Source organism: Mustela nigripes, chromosome 4, assembly GCF_022355385.1.
Source record: "Mustela nigripes isolate SB6536 chromosome 4, MUSNIG.SB6536, whole genome shotgun sequence".
Taxonomy (NCBI): domain Eukaryota; kingdom Metazoa; phylum Chordata; class Mammalia; order Carnivora; family Mustelidae; genus Mustela; species Mustela nigripes.
In genome coordinates, this window is record NC_081560.1 from 141170078 (window position 1) to 141191925 (window position 21848).

A 21848-nucleotide genomic window follows, 5' to 3' on the forward strand; every position below is an offset into this window, starting at 1 on the left:
GTTTCTGAGGGCTCTGAAAGGACATTTATTTGGAGAGGGACATAGTGATGGTGTGAGAGCAAACCTGCAAACACAAGGCTGGGTTTGCCTATGCCCCTGTGTCAGAAGAAAGTGTTCTCTAGGTGAAGGGAAGTGTCTAAGAAAGCCTGTAAAGACGATCTGCTAGCTGTCGTGCAATCTTCAAAGAGTTAAAAGTTGAAGTGGCTTTTTACCATTTAATTGGGTTTAGCTTTGTTCTTAAAAAAAAAAAAAAGGTGCTTAAAAGAAAATCATGTTTCATTAATGTGCCAGCTTGGATTATTTTCACATGTCAGTTTAGCAATCAACAGTAATAAAAACCCGGATATAAAATTTTCATACATTTATAGTAGTATGAAGACATTAAGTGAAAACCCTTTAAAACACTTTCCATTTTCATTTCACTTAGCAGGTGCTACCTATCGAGCTCTTATTTACCCAGCTAAAACGAACTGGAAAGTGATCCAAGTTGGTGAAGTGTCTGCAGACAAATCACACAACTGTTTTCTCTGTACTGCACCCAAGCTGAAGGGATTAGTTTTCACACAAATCAGATCAAGGTGATGCAAAAGTTACTCAGGATTACTTGGAGGCTGTTGAGGTTAGCTGTGGTCAGCTGGCCAATGGAAAAACTAATTTTTATGCCTTTGCTGCCTGAATAGCTCATGCGTATGGAGGTAGTTTGATTTAAGGCATGGCCAGTGCTATTCTCCAGGCTAGTGGAGTGAAGCTGCATGGGTAATTCAGAGTGAGCAGATAATCCACCAGAAAGTTCTGTTTTTAGCTTGAGAGGAACATAGCACCTTCACAATACATTTGGATGGTTCTTTGCAGTCAAAGTGCTGTTGTGTACCACTGACTTAATAGCTGGAAACATCAATGAGAAAATGCAGGTATTACCCCCAGTTTTTTCTCTTTTTTTTTTTTTAAAGATTTTATTATTTATTTGACAGAGAGAGATCACAAGTAGGCAGAGAGGCAGGCAGAGAGAGAGAGAGAGAGAGAGAGGAGGAAGTAGGCTCCCTGCTGAGCAGAGAGCCGGATGCGGGACTCGATCCCAGGACCCTGAGATCATGACCTGAGCCAAAGGCAGCGACTTAACCCACTGAGCCACCCAGGCACCCCCCAGTTTTTTCTCTTAATTAGAGACATGATCTTAGGTAAGTCTTTGAGTCTCTTTGTATTTCTTCATCTCTTAAATGGGAATAATCAAACTGGTCCTTCCTAGAAGGTAAGGGATTTGAACTGATAATTATGTCAGTATCTTGAAAAGTTAAAAATATTAGGTTGATCTAGTTACTTAAAGACCTTTATTATTATTATTATTTTATTCCTTTTTAAGATTTTATTTATTTGACAGAGAGAGATCACAAGTAGGCAGAGAGACAGGTGGGGGTGGGGGAAGCAGGCTCCCTGCTGAGCAGAGAGTCTGACAGGGGGCTCGATCCCACGACCCTGAGATCACAACCTGAGCTGAAGGCAGAGGCTTTAACCCACTGAGCCACCCAGGCGCCCCTGTTTTATTACTATTAAAGCTTACTTTCCGTAAGGAGTTTCGTGAGACGTAGGAATGCAGTGGTAGACTGGAAAGAGGGCAGAGGCTCACTTACTGACCTCACGTTATGGTACTACTCTATTTTTCTTGCAGTGCTTTAAAAATGGATAGAATTTTGTAAACTTATACTAACTGGGTAAAACATAATAGGATTGAGCAAGGCGCAGAAGAAATGAACATGTAATTATTTCTTACATGTAAATAACGATAATCATAACCTTAGTGGCTCTCTCTGAACTGATTATGTTAACTGTATCTAACGGACTTTTAATCCTAGGATCCCTTGGTGAAATTCAGAGGTCTTAGGGAGAGTCTGAAATTAGACGTCAACTTTGGGTCTGTGACTTGCCACAAAGGTGGTAAAGAGCTGCTGAATTAATATATCCCTTCTTGCTCTCAGGACAGTGTGCTAATAAATATATTTAAAAGGTTTCTCTTGGATTAAATCTTACATCAAATTGCCAGCCTCGATGCCACCACATTGCACAAAGTCTCATCTGTAAGATGTGGGAGTCCTAGAAATACCCCAAGAAGTCCCTTTTGGCTCTAAAATTCCATTATCATAACTTCAATTTCTCAGAGAAATGAAAGCATTTAATCCACTTTAGCCAGTCATTTGCACAATCTCTTTCCAACCTGATAATGTTGAAATAATTTGGAAATGGTCTTTAGTGAAAGGCACATTTCTTTGACATTTCAGCTAATCTGGAACTGGCTCTATAGCCTGAAGAGAGAATTTTTATAGGGGCATCTGGGAACCTTTAAATATCTTCATAGATTGACTGTGGTTTGGCTGAAAGCATGGGAGGTGTTCAGCTCCATCTTCAAGGGCTGATTTGGGTGGCCTTGCTGTCCCTATAGTTTGGTTATTGAATTAGCACAATAAAGAAACAGATTGGCTAACATGTGTGGGGCTCCTGAGCACATGCTTTGGTTAAAGCAGTTGGACTTGTAGAGAAAATTAGATTAACATAGGGTTTCTTTTCAAGTTCCAGGGTTATTTTCTGCCATGTTTTATGACAGTGTAATCACAGTGTCACGTAGTCATTACTCTGTGAAATTTTTTAAAATAATTTATTCATTAGAGAGCAAGAGCATGAGTGTGGGGGGAGGGCCAGAGGGAGAGAGGTGAGCAGACTCCCTGCTGAGCAGGGAGCCTGACCATCCCAGGACCCTGATGAGATCATGACCTCAGCCAAAGGCAGATGCTTAACAGACTGAGCCACCCAGGCTCCCCACCGTGTGGTGAGTTTTGAGGCAGATGGGAGGTAGGGCAAATGCTGTGTGTGCTTTTTTCAGTAGACACTGCTTTCTTCCTTGATGGAAAAAGTGGAATTTTGTGTGGCTGTCTCTCCTTCCTCATGTTACTCAAACCCATCACTAGGAGTTAAGTCTGTATTATTTTCAGACCAACATTGGGATCCCATTTCCCTTGCTTGTGATTGGTGTAGATAAGGGCATGTGACACTGGTCACTGCTAATTGGTCAATTAGCAAGGGGAAAATCTGCCAAGGAGCTTCGGGGAAAGGCTTCTTTTGTTATTATGAAGAGCTACAAGTGAGAGATGGTTCTCTTCCCTCCACTAGATTCTGTTGAGTTCATACAAGAACTTTTGTAACTCCAGTCATCTCAAACTGTGGAGTCTGATAGTCTGAGGAAAATAATGGCATTCTGAGGAGGTATCAGAGGGGAAATAAAGAATCTAGAAACTTGACCTCAATTTTCCATTGTGAATTTCTTTTTCACTCTTAAGCTTTTGTTTAAATTCTAGTTAATTAACATATAGTGTAATTTTAGTTTTAGGTGTACAATCTAGTAATTTACTTCCTCCAACTCCTGGTCCTCATCACAAGTGCCCTACTTAGTCCCCGTGATCTCTTTCCCCATCCTCCCACCCACCTCCCCTTGGTAACCATCAGTTCTCTATCGTTGAGTCTGTTTCTTGGTTTCTCTCTCTCTGGCTATTTTTTTGCCCTCTGCTTATTTGTTTCATGTCTTAACTTCCACATAGGAGTGAAATCATATGGTATTTTCCAACTTACTTCACTTGGCATAATAATCTCTAGCCCTATCCATGGTGTTGCCAATGGCAAGATTTCAGTCTTTTTTATGGCTGAGTAATATTCCATTGTGTGTGGATGCATACCACATACCACATCTTCTTTATCCATTCATCAGTCGATGGACACTTGGGCTGCTTCTATAACTTGACTATTATAGATAATGCTCTACAAATATTGAGGGGCATGTATCCCTTTGATTATTTTCCTATTCTTTTCTCCAGCATAATTTCTGAGTCTCTTAAACCTGTCTGATCCAAGTGGTTCTTGTTGCCTTTATCTTCCTATCCGGAACCCCTTATTTTTAAGCCCTGAAAATTCACCACTATTATTATTTTTTAGTATTCAGTACACATTTGGATTTAGCACACAGGGTAAAACTTCTGTCTTTACTCCTTGCTGCCTTCTCCTGCTTTATTTTCATTGAGTGCACTTATCACCACTTGCCAGATTACATGTAACAAATCAGAGGATTTCTTATATTGTTATAGAATCCCTAGCATAGAGAACTGTGTCTGGCACTTATGAGAGACTGTTCAGTGGATATTTGAGACTGTTTTACCAATTTAGTTGATTTATTGCTGCTTCTATTTATTCTTCCAGTTTCAATTAGTGTAATACTAAGCAGGATACTCTTTTAGTAGATATTTCAGTAATTCAGATGTAGGAATTTTCTCACTTTGTCTGAAAATGTATTTACTTTGGCTTTATTTCTGAAGGGTAAGTATACATTATCTGGGTATAGAGTTCTAGCTGAGAGTTATTTTTCTTCAAACAATTTGAAGATATTCTGTTGTGGGCTGAATTGTGTCTGACCACCCTCCCCCCCCCCGAACTCCCACCCAATTCATATGTTGAAGCCCTAACTATCAGTGTGACTATATTTGGAAATAGGGCATTTAGGGAGAAAATTGAGGTTATATGATGTCATAAGGGTGGAACCTCAGTCAGATAGAATGGATGTACTAATAAGAGGAAGAGATAGCCAAGATCTATCTCTCTTTCTTCTGTACTCATTTGTGCGTAAGTACATGTGAGCACCCAGTGAAAAGGCAGCTGTCTACAAGGCAGGAGGAGAATTCTCACTAGAAACCAACTTTGCCAATACCTTGACCATGGTCTTGGAGCCTCCAGAACTGTGGAAAACTAAATGTTGTAAAAGCCACCTCAGTTTGTTGTATTTTGTTATAGCAGCCTGAGCAGGCTAATGGATTTCATTGTCTTCTGGAATTTACTGTTAACAGTGATCAGTCTGCTCTAAATTTTTAATTCCTTTCAGAATAACCTTTTCTCTTGCTTTAAAGACTTTTTTCCTTACTTTTAGGTTTTTCATTACAGTACTATGTATCAATGTGTAGATTTATTTCATTTAAAATCCTCAGGACTCTGTGACCTTACATCTAAGAATTTATGTATTTAAAATTTTTTCACTTTTGGAAAATTCTTAACAATTCTTCTTGATTACTACCTTTCCCTCCATTCTTAGTTTTCTGCTTTTGGAACTATGACTAAATTCTACCATGGAACTTATTCTCTCTTCTTTGCCACATATCTTGGTTCATATATGCCCTGCCTTTTATCTCTTTCTGCTGAGTTCTGGGTAATTTTTTTTTTTTCAGATTTACCCTATGGTTCATAAACTTTTTTCTTAGTATAGAATATTTTGTTGAACCTATTCATCAGATTTTAAATTTTGACTTTTTAAGATATTCTGTTCTATGTAATTTCCCCCTCACCTTCCCTCTTGTCCATAACAGTCCTCACCTTCCCTCTTGTCCATAACAGTTTCTATACATTTCAAATTCCTGTTTTATGGTTTGTCAGGTTTTTCTGTAACTGTTCTCTTGTTTGTGATTGGCTGATTCTCCCTCATAGTTACTTGTTTCCTTGTGTTATAATTTTTATTTTATACTCTGAGTTTCTTTTTGTCAAGGTGTTATATTTCAGGTTGTGGAAGGGTTACTACTTCTGAAAAAAGTTTCATAATATAAAAGAGCAGTTTTATTATTTGACCGCTTGGATTTGAAATACTGTGACTCTTTGTCCATGGTACGACAGCCTTAGAGTTTTAGTTTCTTGCAGGAGGCCCTTTTTTCTGCTCAAACCCCTGAGAAATACCATGCTTTCTTACTGCTTTTCTGAGCTTGTAGTTTCTCTTGTCCGCCTTTTATATGTTGGCCAGCACAGATGTTCAGCTTTATGTAGAACTATTAGTTCCAGTTCCCTATCTTATAAGAAGCCAAAGCAACAGGTCCTATCCCTTTGAGGACATTAATCACTAAGATCCTATGGTTTATATCAAAGTCTGATACTGGCATGGTCTCCTGTGGTATAGGCTTGGATTTTAGCCTTGGTTTCTCTTGCTTGACCATTTCTCTCTTGTCCCCTCCCCCATCTCAAGCTCTCTATCCATCAAGATTTTAGGGGAGGCTTATATTTTTTCCAGACTTCTTTAAGTGTTGTGATGTGGGTTTATCAGCTTAGTCACCTATGTTGCCAAAAGTGACCTAAAGTCTGAAATCTCTCACTAAAGTCACCAATGACTTGGTAATTGCCAAATCCAGTGGAACTGTTCCTGTTCTAACCCTCCTGGACCTCTGACTACTACATTTGGGACTATTGATCAGTGACTCCGGTTTTAGAACTTCCCACTGCCTTGGCATTGATGATATCATAATTCCTGATTACTGAACGCCTCTCTGCCCATCTCCTCCTACCCTCTTTCTAGACCCTTCTGCCTCCATTCCTTTCTTAATGTTGGTAGGACCAAGAGTCTTTAGGTCTCTAATTGCTCACCACATGCCCTCTGTGATTTCATAGGTCCCAGGCTTTCAGTTTCTAGTGTGTGCTGCTGAATCCATCTCTACCTTTGACCAGAGCTGCTTCCTGTCCAACTCAGGTGTTAGCTCCTGCTGAGCATACTCCCTAAAGTCCCCATATTTAATGCCCCTGGTGCTGACTTCCTCACCTTCCCTCTTGTCCACCCCAACCTTCTCCCCCTCTTGTGTATTTTTCCTTTGCTGTCAAACACCTGCCAGTTTTTATCAACTTCCCTTTCACCTTCCCCACTCGAACACCACACCAAATCAGTCAACAAGTGCTTCTGATTTTTGCCACCTAAACATTTCTTGAATTTCTCTCCTTTCTAACCTCACTCCAAGTATTTAGCCTCAAAGCAGATCTGTGTTGAAATCTACTTGCCTCTTTCTCTCCAGTTCCATGTTCCATGCAGTGCCTTGATGACAAACTTAACCTTGCCATTCCCATGCTCACTACCCTTACTGACTGCCCTTCCTCTCTGGCATGAAATCTTTTTTGTTTCACAGGGTTTGCAAAGACCTTTGTGCTCTGCTCTTTGCCTGCTGACCTCTGTCCTCACTCAGATTTTACTCCCTCTAGTTCCCACATGCCAGCAAGCACATCCCACATCAGCCCCTCCCCACCTTTTTCTTGTGTCCTTGACAGTCTTTTGGTGAACATACATACCCATTTCTGTTGAACATGTACCTAGGGTTAGACTTGCTGGGTCATAGTGTGTACATGTTATTCTATGTGTCTTTACTCCTGAGATCCCCCTCTGCTAGGAGCTGCCTTTATCTTACTTGATGGGCCAAATTCCACTCATCCTTTAAGACATATTTTATGTGAAATCTCCTGTAGGAATTATTTCCTTTTCTCCCACTCCAAAAGCTGGCTTACATTTTCCTCTCCCATTTTCCCACAGTTCTTGTGTGTGTGTGTTTATTGTAATCCTAGTTTTCTGTCTGTTTTCCATGTAATACTGGGAAGAAATTAAACTTTACATAGTATCTTGAGCACAGAGCCTGGCACATGGTGGGTGCTCAGTAAATGTTTGGGTGGAAGTATGGATGGATGGATGTTTGTGTGGATGGATGGATGAGAGAAGTAGTAAATGCAGCAATTTTTTTCAGAGAATAGGAGTTCTGTGGTTGCTAGAGAGCTCTGGGATGGTCTCTTGGAGACGGCAGCCTGTGATATGGGGGGTAGGGGAGGTTCAAGGATTTGGCGTGAGTTTGCAGAAAGGTGAGTGGGACAAGAGAAAAATTAAACTGGCAGTATTTTGTGTCTCCTTTTGGGTGCTTTGCAAGTCTCTGACTGATTGCAGCAGCAGGCGACTAATGGCCAACAGCGTTCTGACAGCGCCTGCTGACAGGCGATAATGAGATTAGTGCCTTTTGATTCCATTATTAACAAGTAGCCAAAGAATCATTTGGACATGTCAGGAGCTAATGATAGGAATTAAGGGTCCCTCTAACTTTGGGGGCAGCAGTTCAGGTACTTGATGCTTTGAAGAGTTATTACAGGCATTTTTTTTTCTAAACATTAAAAAAATTATTTTTTGATGTATAACATACATACAAAGAAATGCACAAATCTTAAGTGCCCAGTTTGGTTAATTACCACTGTGAACTGGTTAATTACAGTGTGGACATGCCAGTGGGACTGGCATTCGGATCAGGCTGTAGAATATTGTGGGCAGCCAGAGCCAGACGCTCCCCAAGTGTCCATCCCAAGTGCTATTTATACCACTTCTTCCACCAAGGGTAACTGACTGTTGTCCTGTGCTCTAACAGCAGAGGACTGTTCTTAATTATTTTTTTTATTATTATTATTATGTTATGTTAGTCACCGTACAAACCTTTACTTAAATGGAATCCTATAAGATTCCATCTCTTCTGGTTTTTGGCTTCAGTGACTCCACACTGTGTCTGTGAAATCCATCCATGTTGGTGTAGGAACAGCTCATGCATTCTCCTAGCTGTATAGTATTCTGTTGTAGGGATATGCCAGAGTTTGAAAAGCTCTTCTGTTGTGTGGACGTTTGGGTTGTTGGTCAGTAGTTTCTGGCTATTATGTATGACTGCTTTGACTGTTCTTATCTGTCTTTTGGTGAACATCCATCCTCCTTTCTTTTGGATACATACTTAGGGGCAGAATTACTGGGTCATGGAGTGATGGTGTTCATTGTGGGTATGCATTGCCAAGAATTCTCCTGACTGCTTGTACCAAATTATACTTCCATCAGCAGAGTTGTGTGCACACTTGTCAATATTTATTTTTCACCTATAGTAAAATCTCATTCATTGGGATGCCATTGATAGAGAACTTGGGGTGGTCTGCACACAAGCTTAAACTAAAATTTACCGTCCAAAGTAGCTTTTGATAGTGGTCTGCAAAGGATGTTAAAAATACACAGGCTTGTATTTTTTTTTTCCTACTTAAAGGAAACCCACTGAGTACTTTAGAGACCCCGTAAGACAAATAATGTTGAAATAATGCATTATTATCTTGTAATTCAAGTCTTTAAAAGCACATATTTAACAGCACTTGGCTAACCTATCTTTTACATACATACACCTTTTTATTTTATTTTATTATTTTATTTTTTAAAAGATTTTATTTATTCATTTGACAGAGACAGACATAGTAAGAGAGGGAATGTAAGCAGAGCGAGTGGGAGAGGGAGAAGCAGGCTTCCTGCTGAGCAGGGAGCCCAATGTGGGGCTCGATGCCAGGACCCTGGGATCATGCCCTGAGCTGAAGGCAGAAGCTTAATGACTGAGCCACCAGGTACCCCGCATACACCTTTTTAAATACAGTTTTGATAATTACATGTGTGTTATAAAATGAATAGATCCAGTGGCATTTCTGTAGTCAGTAATGGTATGTTACGGTCCTCCGTCTGTAGTTCTGTGAGGGTCACGATGGCTAAGTCAGTTGGTCGGATCTTAGGATAACCTGAAGCAGGGAGGAATCTGGAATCAGTAATTTTGAATGACAATGACAGAATTGGGGTCCACTGATCTGGCAGGCTGGACAGATGGATGGCCCCAATCTAATGTGATAGGTTGCTGCCCCCAATGGATGGCTACTCTTCAGCTGAGTATTGCTCTATCCCTGGTTCAGCCAATTTCAACTTCTGCATAGGTAACAGGCACATGTATTTGAAAATTAAGAAAGCTAAAGAAAGGAAAGATTATGAAAAATTTTTTTCCCATTCTGTTCTTTATCTTCCCTAGTTCCTACTGCAACCTGCAAAGCTAACTATTTTTGGTTTCTTCTATATCTTTTTCAGAGTTTCTGAAGTTTTGTATGTATAAATAAAACTAAATACATGATTCCTCTCCCATTTATAAGGCATATACCATTCTATTCATATTATTTTGCTTCTTGTTTTTCTCATTTGACAAAAAACACTTTTCCATTTTCAGTCCGTAGAGAGCATTCTCAATTTTTTTATAGGTGTGTAGTGTTCCATTGTATGAATTCATCATAATTAGCTTCTCCAGCCCCATTGATGGATATTGTTCTCATTCTCTTCCTTGTATTATTACAGAGCTGCAATCAATGACCTTAAGCTGTCACTTTTGAATGTTTGCAAGTATATCTAGAGGATAAATTCCCAGAAATAGATTTGCTGGATCAAAGGGCATATACATTTGTAATTTTGATAGACATTGCCCAATTACACTCCTCAGGATTTAAGTTAATTTATATCCTACCAACAATGTTAGGTGCATGCCTGTTCTCCACAGACTCACCAACAGAGTGTATTATTAAATTTTTGGCTTCTTGCCAACTTGGTAGGTTAAAAAATGATTTCTCGGTGTTTTAATTGGCAGTTCTCTTATTATGAATGAAGTTAAGCGTCTTATTATACATTTAAGAGTCCTTGGTATTTCCTTTGCTGTGAACTGTGTGTGTGTGTATCCTTTGTCCACTTTTCTACTGGGGTTTTGTCTTTTTACTGATTGTTTTTGGAGTGCTTTGTATACATGGGTTTTCATATGTGTATATAATTGTGCGTATGGATTTGTGTATCCTGTGCATATGTAATTAGTCCTTTTTCTGGGGTAGAGTTGCGGGGTTTTTCTGCATGCTTCTGGTTGCCTTCTTATTTGTTCTTGGTGGCTTTTCATCTGCTTCATTTTCTGTTTTCTCATGCATAATTTTTGCTTCACATGCAGTTGATTTTTTAAAGATTTTTTTTAGATTTTTAAAATGAACATATAATTATTATTTGCCCCAGGGGTACATGTCTGTGAATCATCAGTCTTATACGGTTCACAGCACTCAGCATAGCACATATCCTCCCTGATGTCCATAACCCAGCCACCCCATCCCTACCCCCTGTCCTCCAGCAACCCTCACTTTTTCTCCTGAAATGAAGAATCTCTTATCGTTTTCCTCCCTCCCTGGCCCCATCTTATTTCAGTTTTTCCCTCCCTACCCCCCATGACCCCTCACCCTGCCTCTCAAATTCCTCATATCAGAGAGATCATATGATATTGGTCTCTGATGGACTTATTTTACCCTCTAGTACCATCTGCATCTTTGTAAATGGCAAGAGGTCATTTTTGATGGCTATATAGTATTCCATCATATATATATATATGCCACATTTTCTTTATCCATTCATCTGTTGATGGACATCTAGGTTCTTTCCCATGCAGTTGATTTTTATGCAGTTGAATTTATCATTTTTTATGGCTTTGGGAATTTTTGTTACAGTAGAACAGACTTCTCCATTATTTTTTCTTCTTTAGTACTTTTTTGGTTTCTTTTTTAACAAAATGCTTTCTTACTTGGAGTTCATTTTGGTATATGGAATCAGGCAAAGATCAGGGGAGATGAACAAAAAGAAATCATGGTGAGGGGCATGGATGAGGAGTGAAGAGGGAATTAAAATGCTGGCAGGAGCAGAGACGTGAGAATTGCTGACAAATGCTTTGGAAGTCATTAACTATTATAATATATGGCAATTAATAGTGACTTAAATATTTTTAGGGCTTCAGGTGTACCTAATCCTCAAAATGAAATAGATGGGCAATCATTTCTTTCTGTAATATTTGTTTCATGAAACATAATCTGATACAAATATGGCTCCACATGTTAAGATTTGATAAACTTGGGTGGTACACAGGTGTTGTAGATCCAGTATTTTAAATTTTTATTTCTTTGTGCCAATAACTGTGGATTCCAAATAGCATTTAAAAACAAATGAAGTAGGCCTTTGTACCCTTTGTTTAAATACTTCAAGTGTGCCCCAGTGATCATCAGGCCTTCATTATATCTGATGGCAGGTGGATACTGACACCACCAGGTTTCCTAACCCCTCTATTGAGGGAGTTAGGTCATGGGCAGTTTCCTATTTTTATTTTGTACTTAGAACAAATAAAACCCAAATTTCTGTGGTTCACCCTTAATTCAGGAGCAGTAATTTATTACTATACGTTCTTGGAGATGTGAAAATGAAGACTTCTTAAACATTCTCTACCATTTCTCAGATGATCAGGACTCCTAGTGTCTACTCAGAAACCATCTTTTGAGTCAACGGAGGTCTCAGATTTATATTCAGAGGATATTTCCTCAACTTTGGGTATTTTCTCAACTATTTATTGAGCTTCTGCTTACTGGGTGCTGGGCACTATTCTCGGTGCTGGAGATCCTACTCTGAATAAAATTAAGTCTTCCCTTCACAGAGTCTGCCTGGTCATGGAGGAAACAGGAAACAAATATTTCAAGAAATTCATAAATGATGTAATTTGAGGTAGAAACAGTGATCTGAAGAAATTGAAAGAAATGTGGGAGGAGATGGTTGGGGGTGAGGTAGGGAGCAGGGGCTAGTTTAGGTTGTCAGGAGAGGGAAGGCCTTTCTCAGAGGAGGCGAAATCCGTCATGAAGTGAATAATGAGCCGAGCAAAGGGAGAAAAAAGCTTTCCAGTTGGAGGAAACAGCATGATTTTAGGCCCTGAGGTGGCGAAGAGGAACAAACTGGGTTGGCATGGTACTTCCTGTGCAGGTTTGAAGCACAGGAAGGGAGTGGGAGAGCTGGGGACTGACTGCCCTCCCAGGAATGAGACTCAGGGTACATCGGTGACTTGCACGTGCCTCCCCTCTGCTGTCAGAGCTGAATGACTGTTACTGGGGTTGCCTTTCCACTCCACATTTGTGGTGTTTTCCTTTGTTTTCTACTCTCTCTCTCATTTTAGAGCATTGATGGGAGTCAGACCTCCTTTGCTGTCCACAGTTATAATAAAGTCTTCAAAGTCTCATTTCCTGTACTGATAGGGACGTCCAAAGTATAGGTTTGCCTCTTCCATAGCTGATATCTGGGACCACAAGGCTATCAGCAACATCAAGCCGAGGGGAGAGGGCCTGCCTACTTTGATGTTAATTCATCTTAAATGGGCATGGAAAGACAACAACACAAGAAACATACTGGGGCAGCTCTTCTGTGGGCAAGTATAATGGGTTTCCTCACAGAGCCGCGCTCCTGACAGGGCAGGCCTCCCCGGCTCTGTCTGCACATACCTGTTCCTCAGGCTCAGTAAAATGGCTGTCAATCTATTTTAAGCGGGGGAAAATTGAGGATGGTTTTTCAGTGCCATCGCTGGCTTAGTTATGTCAAGCAATTTCTTTGGAGAGTAATAATAGGTGCTGTCTTCAGAAATAGTTTAGTCACAAATGCCTAGTTCTTAAAGTTTACTTGTTTCCCTCCTGTCCCTTTCTTCAGCTTTATCTCCTGCCCCTGCAATATAGTTTCTTCTAGAGATTTCTTCCTGTGGAGACAAGCAGGCTGCATTTTATTTCTGGTTTCCTTCCAGAATCATCTTCACCCTTCCTCCTCCTCCCGGCACTCCCCCGTTCCCAAAGCTTCCATCAAGCAGTCTAGCTTAGTACTTTGAAACACGTTGTCAAAAACTCGAATGAACATCATAGAGAAAAGAGGCAATCTGGGGACAGTGATGTTAATAAGTTAATTTCTTCCCTCCCCCACCCCAATGTCAGAAAATTTATTTTTTTTAACCAGTTTTTACCAACCAAATGTTAACACATATGCCTGATTGCTAACCTCCTCTGGGCACCAAACCTGTTTTTTTTCTTGAGTGCAATAAGTGATTATCCAACTCATGCTGCTCCGAAAAAGAGGTTTTGTTTTAATAAGCAGTTTGCAGTTTGGCACACAATGCTGAGGAAAGCAACATTATCTCCAGCAGTAAACTCTGCAGTCATTGCAAAGCTTGACAAGAAAATGATTGAGTCTGTTTGTTATACCTTTGTGGGGCTGCCACTGCTGCTGCTGATGGAAATGTTGCTGTTTATTCAGCAATGCAATAACACTTTCTGTAATTTATGGATGCACATTCCCCAGATTACTAAAGGTAATATTGTTGACTAAAGGAAAGTATACGAATGGATAGTTTCAGTTGTTGCTGTCCTTATAAAAGTGATTGACTGTTCACTTTGCACAGGAAAGAATTTGCACAGGCTTCATCCCCCTTAACAATTACAGATTTTCCTTCCTCTGACAGTTACAAATAACATGGCTTGTCCTAAGTGGTAAAAATTTACTGATTCCGTGGAAGTTCAGGCCAGAGACAGTGTTGGTCCCTCTCTCCCTTATGTCCAGGCCAGCTCTGCCATCTTGCCTCTTGGGGGCACCAGACCAGCCATGCCTGGACTCTTGGGGAGGCCTTCGGCATGGGTGATGGCACTTGGTTGAGCACCAAGTGTCTCAGACACTTGGCTTTTCTTGCTAGCAGAGCTGAAAAGGCTATGATGACTCATGATACATGCTTCTCACATGATCTCTCATGTGGCAGGAAAATGTCTTTGTGACCGGTCATTCTGTGGGCAAGATTGGGTGAAGTTGGTCCTTTTGTCCCAGCCAATGTAGACAGAGACCCATGGGCAGTAGAAAATCATCTACTTCTCTAAAGTGGTTAGAGGACTGAAAATTTAGCCTTTGGTCGCCATCAGCACACCTGTTGATGAGCTGATGTAGAATATACTTTGGGAAGCCATGAGTCAGGGGGCCCAGTGCTGGGGCATAGCGAAGCTGATCAGTCTGGGGAATTTTCTCAGTGAGGGGTGGTTGGGCTTTCTCCTAGGTCACAAGGACAATGACTTTTTGATTTAAAGCCTGTCAGTTCCCACGGAACCCTGGCTTATACGTGATGGCATTCTGAAACCCCAGGTGTGGCTCTTACTGAAATGAAGAAATAAGGAGCTAAGGAAAATAAGAAAAAAATAAATCTTTGTAAATCTTTGAAGGCCAGCGGCTTGAAAGCACTGCTTGCTCTTTGGGAAATAAGTCGTTACAACAGATGCACAGATAAAAGTATAGAGTAAGGTGTCATGTGTTTTGCATCTAAAATTCTCTTTTTTTCCCAAAGTAAACTCTCACTGGGCCAGTGTGCAGCTTAACTGACCAGCACTGTGCTTCCTTCTGCTTTTGTCAGCCCCGCAGTTCTCTGTTTAATGATTGGGTTATTTAATTGGTCATAGTAGGGGGGAATCCTGGCATATGTGAGAGTGTTTGTTAAATCTTGGTGATTGATGTCAGGAAGACAATAGCTAACAAAAATAGCATTTATCATTTTGTTAGGCCAAGCACATAATGTTGACAGGGGAAGGGTTAAAATAGGAACGTTCTCACTTATTTACTCTGGCTTGAAGGTAATGTTTTTCCTATCCCTGCCTTACCTACTCCCCTGTTCACTTTATGATTGATGAAAGATGAAAAAGTCTGGTCTAGTTAATGTAAATTACCATTCTTTTATTAATTTTATAGATATTTTCCCTATCTCATTCTATAAAGATTTGATGTGCAGTTTTGGTTTGTCAGTTTTTTCATTACATGAAAACATTTGATTCAGGCTTCTTAGCATGAAATACAAATTGTTGGGCATTTAAACATGCCTGTGAAACCCAAACCCAATTTTATGTGCTAATGGCCGCTAATGGCTCATAATCAAAATACTTGATCTCGATCCTATGAATAATTATAAAATTATGGATTTGCTGATTGTTGTTCTCTGTTGGCATCTGAAGTGCCCTCAGCTCTTGCCAGTCTTGATGTTAATCAAATTGAGAAGGAGGATAAGAATGTTACAAAGGGGACCTAACATCCCCTTTGTAATTGGGATAATCCTAATCTCAGTTATATTTTAGGGTTCAGTTGATGTTGACAGTGGGCTTTGCTGCAAATGATAATCCTATTCTTTTAATCTCAGTCTCAAGATTAGCCCCCTAATACTGATATCAGCTATATTTGGGGCGCTAAAAATTGTTTTCCTGGTATATATTAGTGTGTCTTCACATTTTTATGTGTTTGTGTCTATGTTGTCTCCTCTTGAAATCCATATAGTCATTGTATTTCTGGGTGGTAAAGTGGTGTAAATGATGGGTTTTATTTAGTTTTTTAAAAAAGTGTTGTTTATTTGACAGAGAGAGATCACAAGTAGGCAGAGAGGAAGGCACGAGAGATGGGGGAAGCAGGTTCCCTGCTGAGCTGATGCGGAGCTTGATCCCAGGATCCTGAGATCATGACCTGAGCCGAGCGCAGAGGCTTAACCCACTGAGCCACCCAGGTGCCCCAAATGATGTGTTTTAAATTAATTTGTTTCCAACACATACTGGCTGGTCTGATTAGTTGTGAGTATATGAAGAAGTGACTTGAAAAGAGTAGAGAAAGACTGTTTAAAAAGGGGTAGGAAAGAAATTCAGTCTAGCTACATGATTTCTTATCTGCACATTTTAACTAAATGACTTAAAGCATTTTTGGGAACTGTATCCTCCCCCCCCCCCCGCCTCCATTGCAAGCTTACCCTCCACTGGAAGAAAAGTTCTTGAAGGGAGTACGGATAATACTATAATATAATATGTTAATTTGCTCTTTTCCTAACCATAGCACTTACCCTTCATGTTTTCTACATATGTTTGTATATCTGTATCTATACGAATGAATAAATGAACAGGTATTTTTTCCTATGAACAGAACTTTTTAGACGCATTTAATCCTCATCCTCTGAGGCAGACAAGTGTCTGTGATGGAACTGAATCATCGAGTGTGAATACAGCTTGCCCAAGGTTCAATGACTCGTAAGCGGAGAAGCCGGTTTTTGAAAGCGGAACGTCCATCCCCGGCACCTGAGTTCTTCACTGTTGCCTAGACCCACCCTGCGGAGAGGTGACGCTCACTGTGACAGGACGCTTTGCTGGCATTGCTGTTGCTTCAGAGTTCTGCTTGCTGGATGGGTGGTCAGTTTGTGTCTTGGTCCCGTGTCTCTTTCCTAGGACTTATCTCAGCGTCCTGTTCAGCACGCCCCTGCAGCAAAGCCTCCAAGGCAGGAGAAGTTCATTTTCCCATCTGTGAGGCCAGAGAGATTCTGCAGGAGCGAATGAGGTACATGAGAAATTACGCCAGCCACTTTCCAGTTAGACCTTTCTCTGTACTAAGTGGAGCTGGAAAGGCTTGAGTGGTGGAGATGAACAGAAATTTTAATAAAGGGCTCTTTCCGGTATAAGTGCTCAAGTCCTTAGTGTTTTCTTCTCTCTCAAGTCCCTGATGTTGCTAACACTTTTTTTTTTTCTTTGTGGGACACACAACTGTAAAACCGTGCCTGAAAACCAAGTTCAAGTTCTCAACTTGTGATTATTTTATAATAAAGATACAGTCATGAAGAACGTGCTCTGTGTTGATGTGAATAAGATGAGAATTTCAAGAAAAGGTTACCTTGACACAGTTTTATCGTTTGAGTAAGAAGTGGTCAAGAGAGGTGGGGCTAACAGACACATGAAGGACTTTTGTCTTGGAGAGATACTGAGGCTGGTGGACCTACCCCTAGCCTCTGCCTCCCAGCACCGCCTAGCTCTAGTCCAACGGCCCAGCTCTGGCAGTGGGCAGGCGCCAGGTGAGTGGGGAGGGTCCTAGCAGGCACAGCCCCTGCAATCTGGAATATTGTTTAAATACCGTAAAAAGCCTCCCTCATTTACTCCCGTGCAGCCGAGAGAAAAACCGGCACGGTAATCCTGGCATAGCAGGTGGTGTTACATTCATATCAGTATAAAATGAAATAGTGTGGATGTGTCCCCCCACCCTTTCCCGTTCGCTCTTTTTAATCTTTAAATAAGACGATTGGTAGCCTGTTGGCAAGAAAATGGGCCCTGAATTTTTATTCAAAGTTATACAAGGATGATAGTTGGAATTTTTGGCAGGAGGCACGCCATTGCTTTTCAGAAAGTGCTGTCAAGGGAAGCTTTTTCTGAATTACCTGCTGGGCCTGGGCGCTTTTATGTTGTTGTTGTGACAGGTAGATTTATAAGGCTTGAAATTTGTACAAATCAGTTGTCATTCAGTGCGAGCTGTCAATGTGTCAAGCTGTCAGCCTGCTGCGAGGGGACGCCTGAGGGGGAGTACAAGGGGGCAACCGTGGAGAAAGGAAATGAGTTCAAACAGACCTGAAATGGAGCTCAGTTCTCGGGGTTTGCTGCCCCCGTAGAGCCGGCATTGATTTTTCTTGATGTTGAGCAACAGCAAACCTTAAATGACACGTTGTTAGCAATCTAAAGTTGCTGTTTATTGTCTCTTAAATGGCAGCAAATCATGCAGAAGAGAATACCGTGTGTATTTTCGAATTGTGCATGTTTTGCAGCATCCTGTTCATGTCACTTTTCTGGCCTGGCTGGTTTCAACCAAGGGACCCGCTGCTTCACTGATGAGTCCAACTTTCTGTAGCATTTTGCAGACGCAGCGTGAAAGGAAGTGGTGAGCTCGTCTCTCCGTGGGCTGCGAATCACTAATAAACACGGTATTAAAGGAGCAGTGAGTCGACGCCGCTGTTTAGCCTAAAAAAGAGAGCTGCGTCCCTAGCATGGCTTCAGCTTCCTTTTAAGATGGATCTGGCTTCAGCTCCCTTTAAGACAGAAGGCCTCAGCCGAGAGGGCTCCCTGGACGTGGTTGGACCGAACTCAGAAGATCCTTTATTCGAGACTGATGATTTAAAGGAAAAAAAAAAAAGTTTTCACTGATAAAGAGCAGCTGCAAAACGCCATGACTACCTAAAACAATATGGTGAATTTTTCTGTCTTGTTTAAAATCATCTTCATTCCATGCCCCTTAGTCAATCCTTGGTGTGGCTCAGATTGTCCTCGGTTGTCCTATGCATGGCTCTTGGGACACTTCAAATGCAATCCTGCTTTCACGGCCCCATGCCCTCCCTGTCCTTTCCATACGTGCCCAGGACATAGAGACCTTCGAACATTTCTCTTACGTTCCCGGGGAGGAAGAAGCACATTTCTAAAAATTAGGCATGAAGGTCCCTGCTTTTTCAGTGTGTGGCCTTTAGCATGGAGGCCTGGTTTTCATCCAGATGTTTAAACTTTTGCACCTCTGGGTGGAATGTCCTGGCTTTCTTCAGTTGTAGGACTTTGGCCCTATTTCACCAGTTCCCTGTCCATCAGGTGGCATAGAAGAGAGGAGGTGTAGGGGTGGGGGACCAGGGCAGAGGGCAGGAAGGGGTGAGGTGGCTGGGGACGGAAGCTGGGAAGGTGACACTTGAGAAGCAGTCAGTACCAAGAGGTAAAAAAAAAAAAATTAATCAAAGATTTCCATCGAGCCATTACCGGCTGGCATTCACGGCCTCTGAGCCTCTGAGTCTGCAGAGAGGCTCCTGGCGCTGCAGAGTTTGTCTTGTAAAAGTGCAGCTGTCCAAAACATGACAGCTACAGCATTAGCAGGGCCATTAAGAGGTGTAGAACATTTCCAGGGAAATGATTTGAAAAATGACAATGCTGGCTCCTGTGTGATATTAATTATACCCTGTACTCGTGGCAAATAAGCTAAAATAGTTGGCAAGAAAGACAAAGTGAGGTGTCCTGTTTCTGACCGTCATTCTGATCAAACCGTCCCCAAACTGGTGGGGCTCTGTGGTCGGCAGGGAACTGTAAAGATGAAAGGTGCGTGCTCCAGCCATCCATCAGGGCCATATCTGGAAGATGGTCTTCCGTCCATGGAGAGGGCAGGGTGGTTGGTGGTAGGGGCAAGCTTGGAGGCCGCACTACCCCATAGCATGTCCTGCAGGGATGGGAGTCTTGGTGCCCCTGCGCTGCCCACTGTGGTAGCCTCTGGTCCCGGGGAGCTCTTGAACCCTTGGAGTGTGGCTCGCATGACCGAGGAACTGTGTTGTCTTACAGAATTTTTTTTTTTTTTTTTTATCATGAAAAAACTGTATTTAGATTTAGCCAGCTGGACTCAGTTTAGATGATCCCAATTTTGTTGGCAACATCCAAAGCATCATAGTCAGGGGCCAGCCGAACGTATGCCTTCTTCTCTCCATCAGGCCTGATTAAGGTGTTGACCTTGGCTACATCAATGTCATAGAGCTTCTTCACAGCCTGTTTGATCTGGTGCTTGTTGGCCTTGACATCCACAATGAACACAAGCGTGTTGTTGTCTTCTATTTTCTTCATGGCTGACTCAGTAGTCAGGGGGAACTTGATGATGGCATAGTGGTCAAGCTTGTTTCTCCTGGGGGCGCTCTTTCGAGGGTATTTGGGTTGCCTTCGGAGACGCAGAGTCTTGGGTCGTCGGAACGTAGGTGATGTGCAGATCTTCTTTTTTTTGTGACTGTGGACGCCTTTCAGCACCGCTTTCTTGGCTTTCAAAGCCTTTGCTTTGGCTTCGGCTTTGGGAGGGGCAGGGGCTTCCTTCTTAGCTTTCGGCGCCATCTTCGTAAAAGGGCTGTCTTACAGAAATTTAAGAAATCTGTAAATCTTACAGAAATTTAAGTTAAAGGGTAGGTCGAAAAAACCCCACACGTTTCTGGGATATGAGGCAGAGCAGGTCCCCGAAGGGTCTGTGGGGTGGGACGTGGGAAGCAGTGAGGAATAAGAATTGGGACTTGGGCATCAAGTCCTTGCTGGTATAGAGTCACACATGGCTTTTGCTGGTCCTCCTCACTTGGTTTCATTCATACATTACGTGTGGAAATGAGCATGAGCACTGACCTGTTTTACAAATGCCAAAAGGGAGACCCAGGAGGGTCAGAGAAATCTGCTCAAGATCACAGAACACATCAGGTACTAGGTCTGCCAATCCCATGTCCCGTGGCTCTTCCTGAAGGTGCGGTCTCTCTTCCAAGGGCTCTGATGGGTGACCTTTTTCTAGGGAATCCGGGGTCTGTGCTACCTGTCCACTTGGCCTCGGGCTCTTTCCACAGCATTCTTAACGTGAATGCTCCCTCCCCCATTATGTCAAGGGTGTACCTATGTCTGAGGCAGCCTAGAGAAGCTCCTTTCTCCCTATGCCTTGGCTCAACTATCTGGAAAGCAGCCAGCCCATTGGTCTTGCCCTGACAAAGCACCCCCCTTAAACGGTGGGCCCCCGCATCTGTATTGTGCCTTCCACCAGTGGATCAGATGCGCAGGCCTCCTCGCCCCCCTGCTGATCCTGTAGCTAAATTACCCTATATAAACAAGCCTTTGTTACTCCTGACTGTGAGAGATGTGGGGCTGGCTCTTGTTGAAGAAGAAAATAGACCTGGGAAGGGAGAGGTCATGAACAGGTCAAAGTGCCAGAAGAAAAGGCTTCTGGGGCGAAAGTTTCCAGATTTGGGGGCTGCTGGGTTGGTGGTGGTGCATGGGGACCTCGCGTGGGTGTGTGTGCCTGCCGCACAGGCGGCCACCTCTTTCAGTTCTGTCCGCTTGGGACATTTATTAACTAAAACATATAAAAGCAAGCCCTGGCTGAGGTCAGCCTAGACCTTTTGAAGAACCGTTGAAATGTTGCTGGGCTGTTATCTGCTAATCCTCCAAGTGTGCCGAACACGAGAAATAACATTCAGCGTTAAACCACCAAGCACAGAGAAAATGTCTCGAAATTACAGTGTTTGGTAAATTAGAGATTGCTTCTCTTTCTCCCCTTCCAGAGCGGAGGCAAGGCCACTTTCCCTTTCCTTGTTTACCTTGAAAACGCACTTTACTGCCTGTGGTGTTTCTGTTAACCTCCCTGAACCCTTGCGATTTCATTCATGTGATTTGTTATTGAATGACCTTTTGAGGATTTTACAAAACATGACCTTTTCTTGTCAAACATTCAAGGGTTTGTAAAGTGAAGCTGTCACGGGGACTCTGCGTGTTTGCTAATTATAACTAATATGTTTCCCCACATCCTTGGAAATGCAAATCACTTATTTGTTCCATGAATGGCTGCTCTTTCTTGCCTGGTGGTTTGAGATGCCTCCGAGCTGCTCAAAGGGACATCTCCCGGCCTGGGAATTCTGACTCCTCTGCTTCAAGTTGGGGAACAGGAACGCTGATTCCCTTGTAAGTTAATTTGACCCCTTGGGAACCAGGACGGAAGATGTGAGGAGAGAATGAAAGCGTTGAGAACGATGCACTTGTTCAGA

General features: G+C 42.1%; 2 protein-coding genes across 2 annotated transcripts in view; one reads left to right on the plus strand and one right to left on the minus strand.

The window, feature by feature from the left end:
• The window catches only part of LRMDA (leucine rich melanocyte differentiation associated), a 1051049-nt gene that overhangs the window by 135094 nt on the left and 894107 nt on the right, over nucleotides 1–21848 (plus strand). The gene's annotated exons all lie outside the window — the stretch shown is intronic.
• LOC132015254 (large ribosomal subunit protein uL23-like) lies at nucleotides 19638–20181 on the minus strand. Its single transcript, XM_059395847.1, has one exon. It carries the CDS (start codon nucleotides 20167–20169, stop codon nucleotides 19699–19701), a length of 471 nt encoding a protein of 156 aa, XP_059251830.1. The 5' UTR covers nucleotides 20170–20181; the 3' UTR covers nucleotides 19638–19698.

Bases quoted from the DNA above. Each gene is read 5' to 3' on its own strand.
- LOC132015254 (XM_059395847.1), bottom strand. From the start codon at position 20,169: ATGGCGCCGAAAGCTAAGAAGGAAGCCCCTGCCCCTCCCAAAGCCGAA.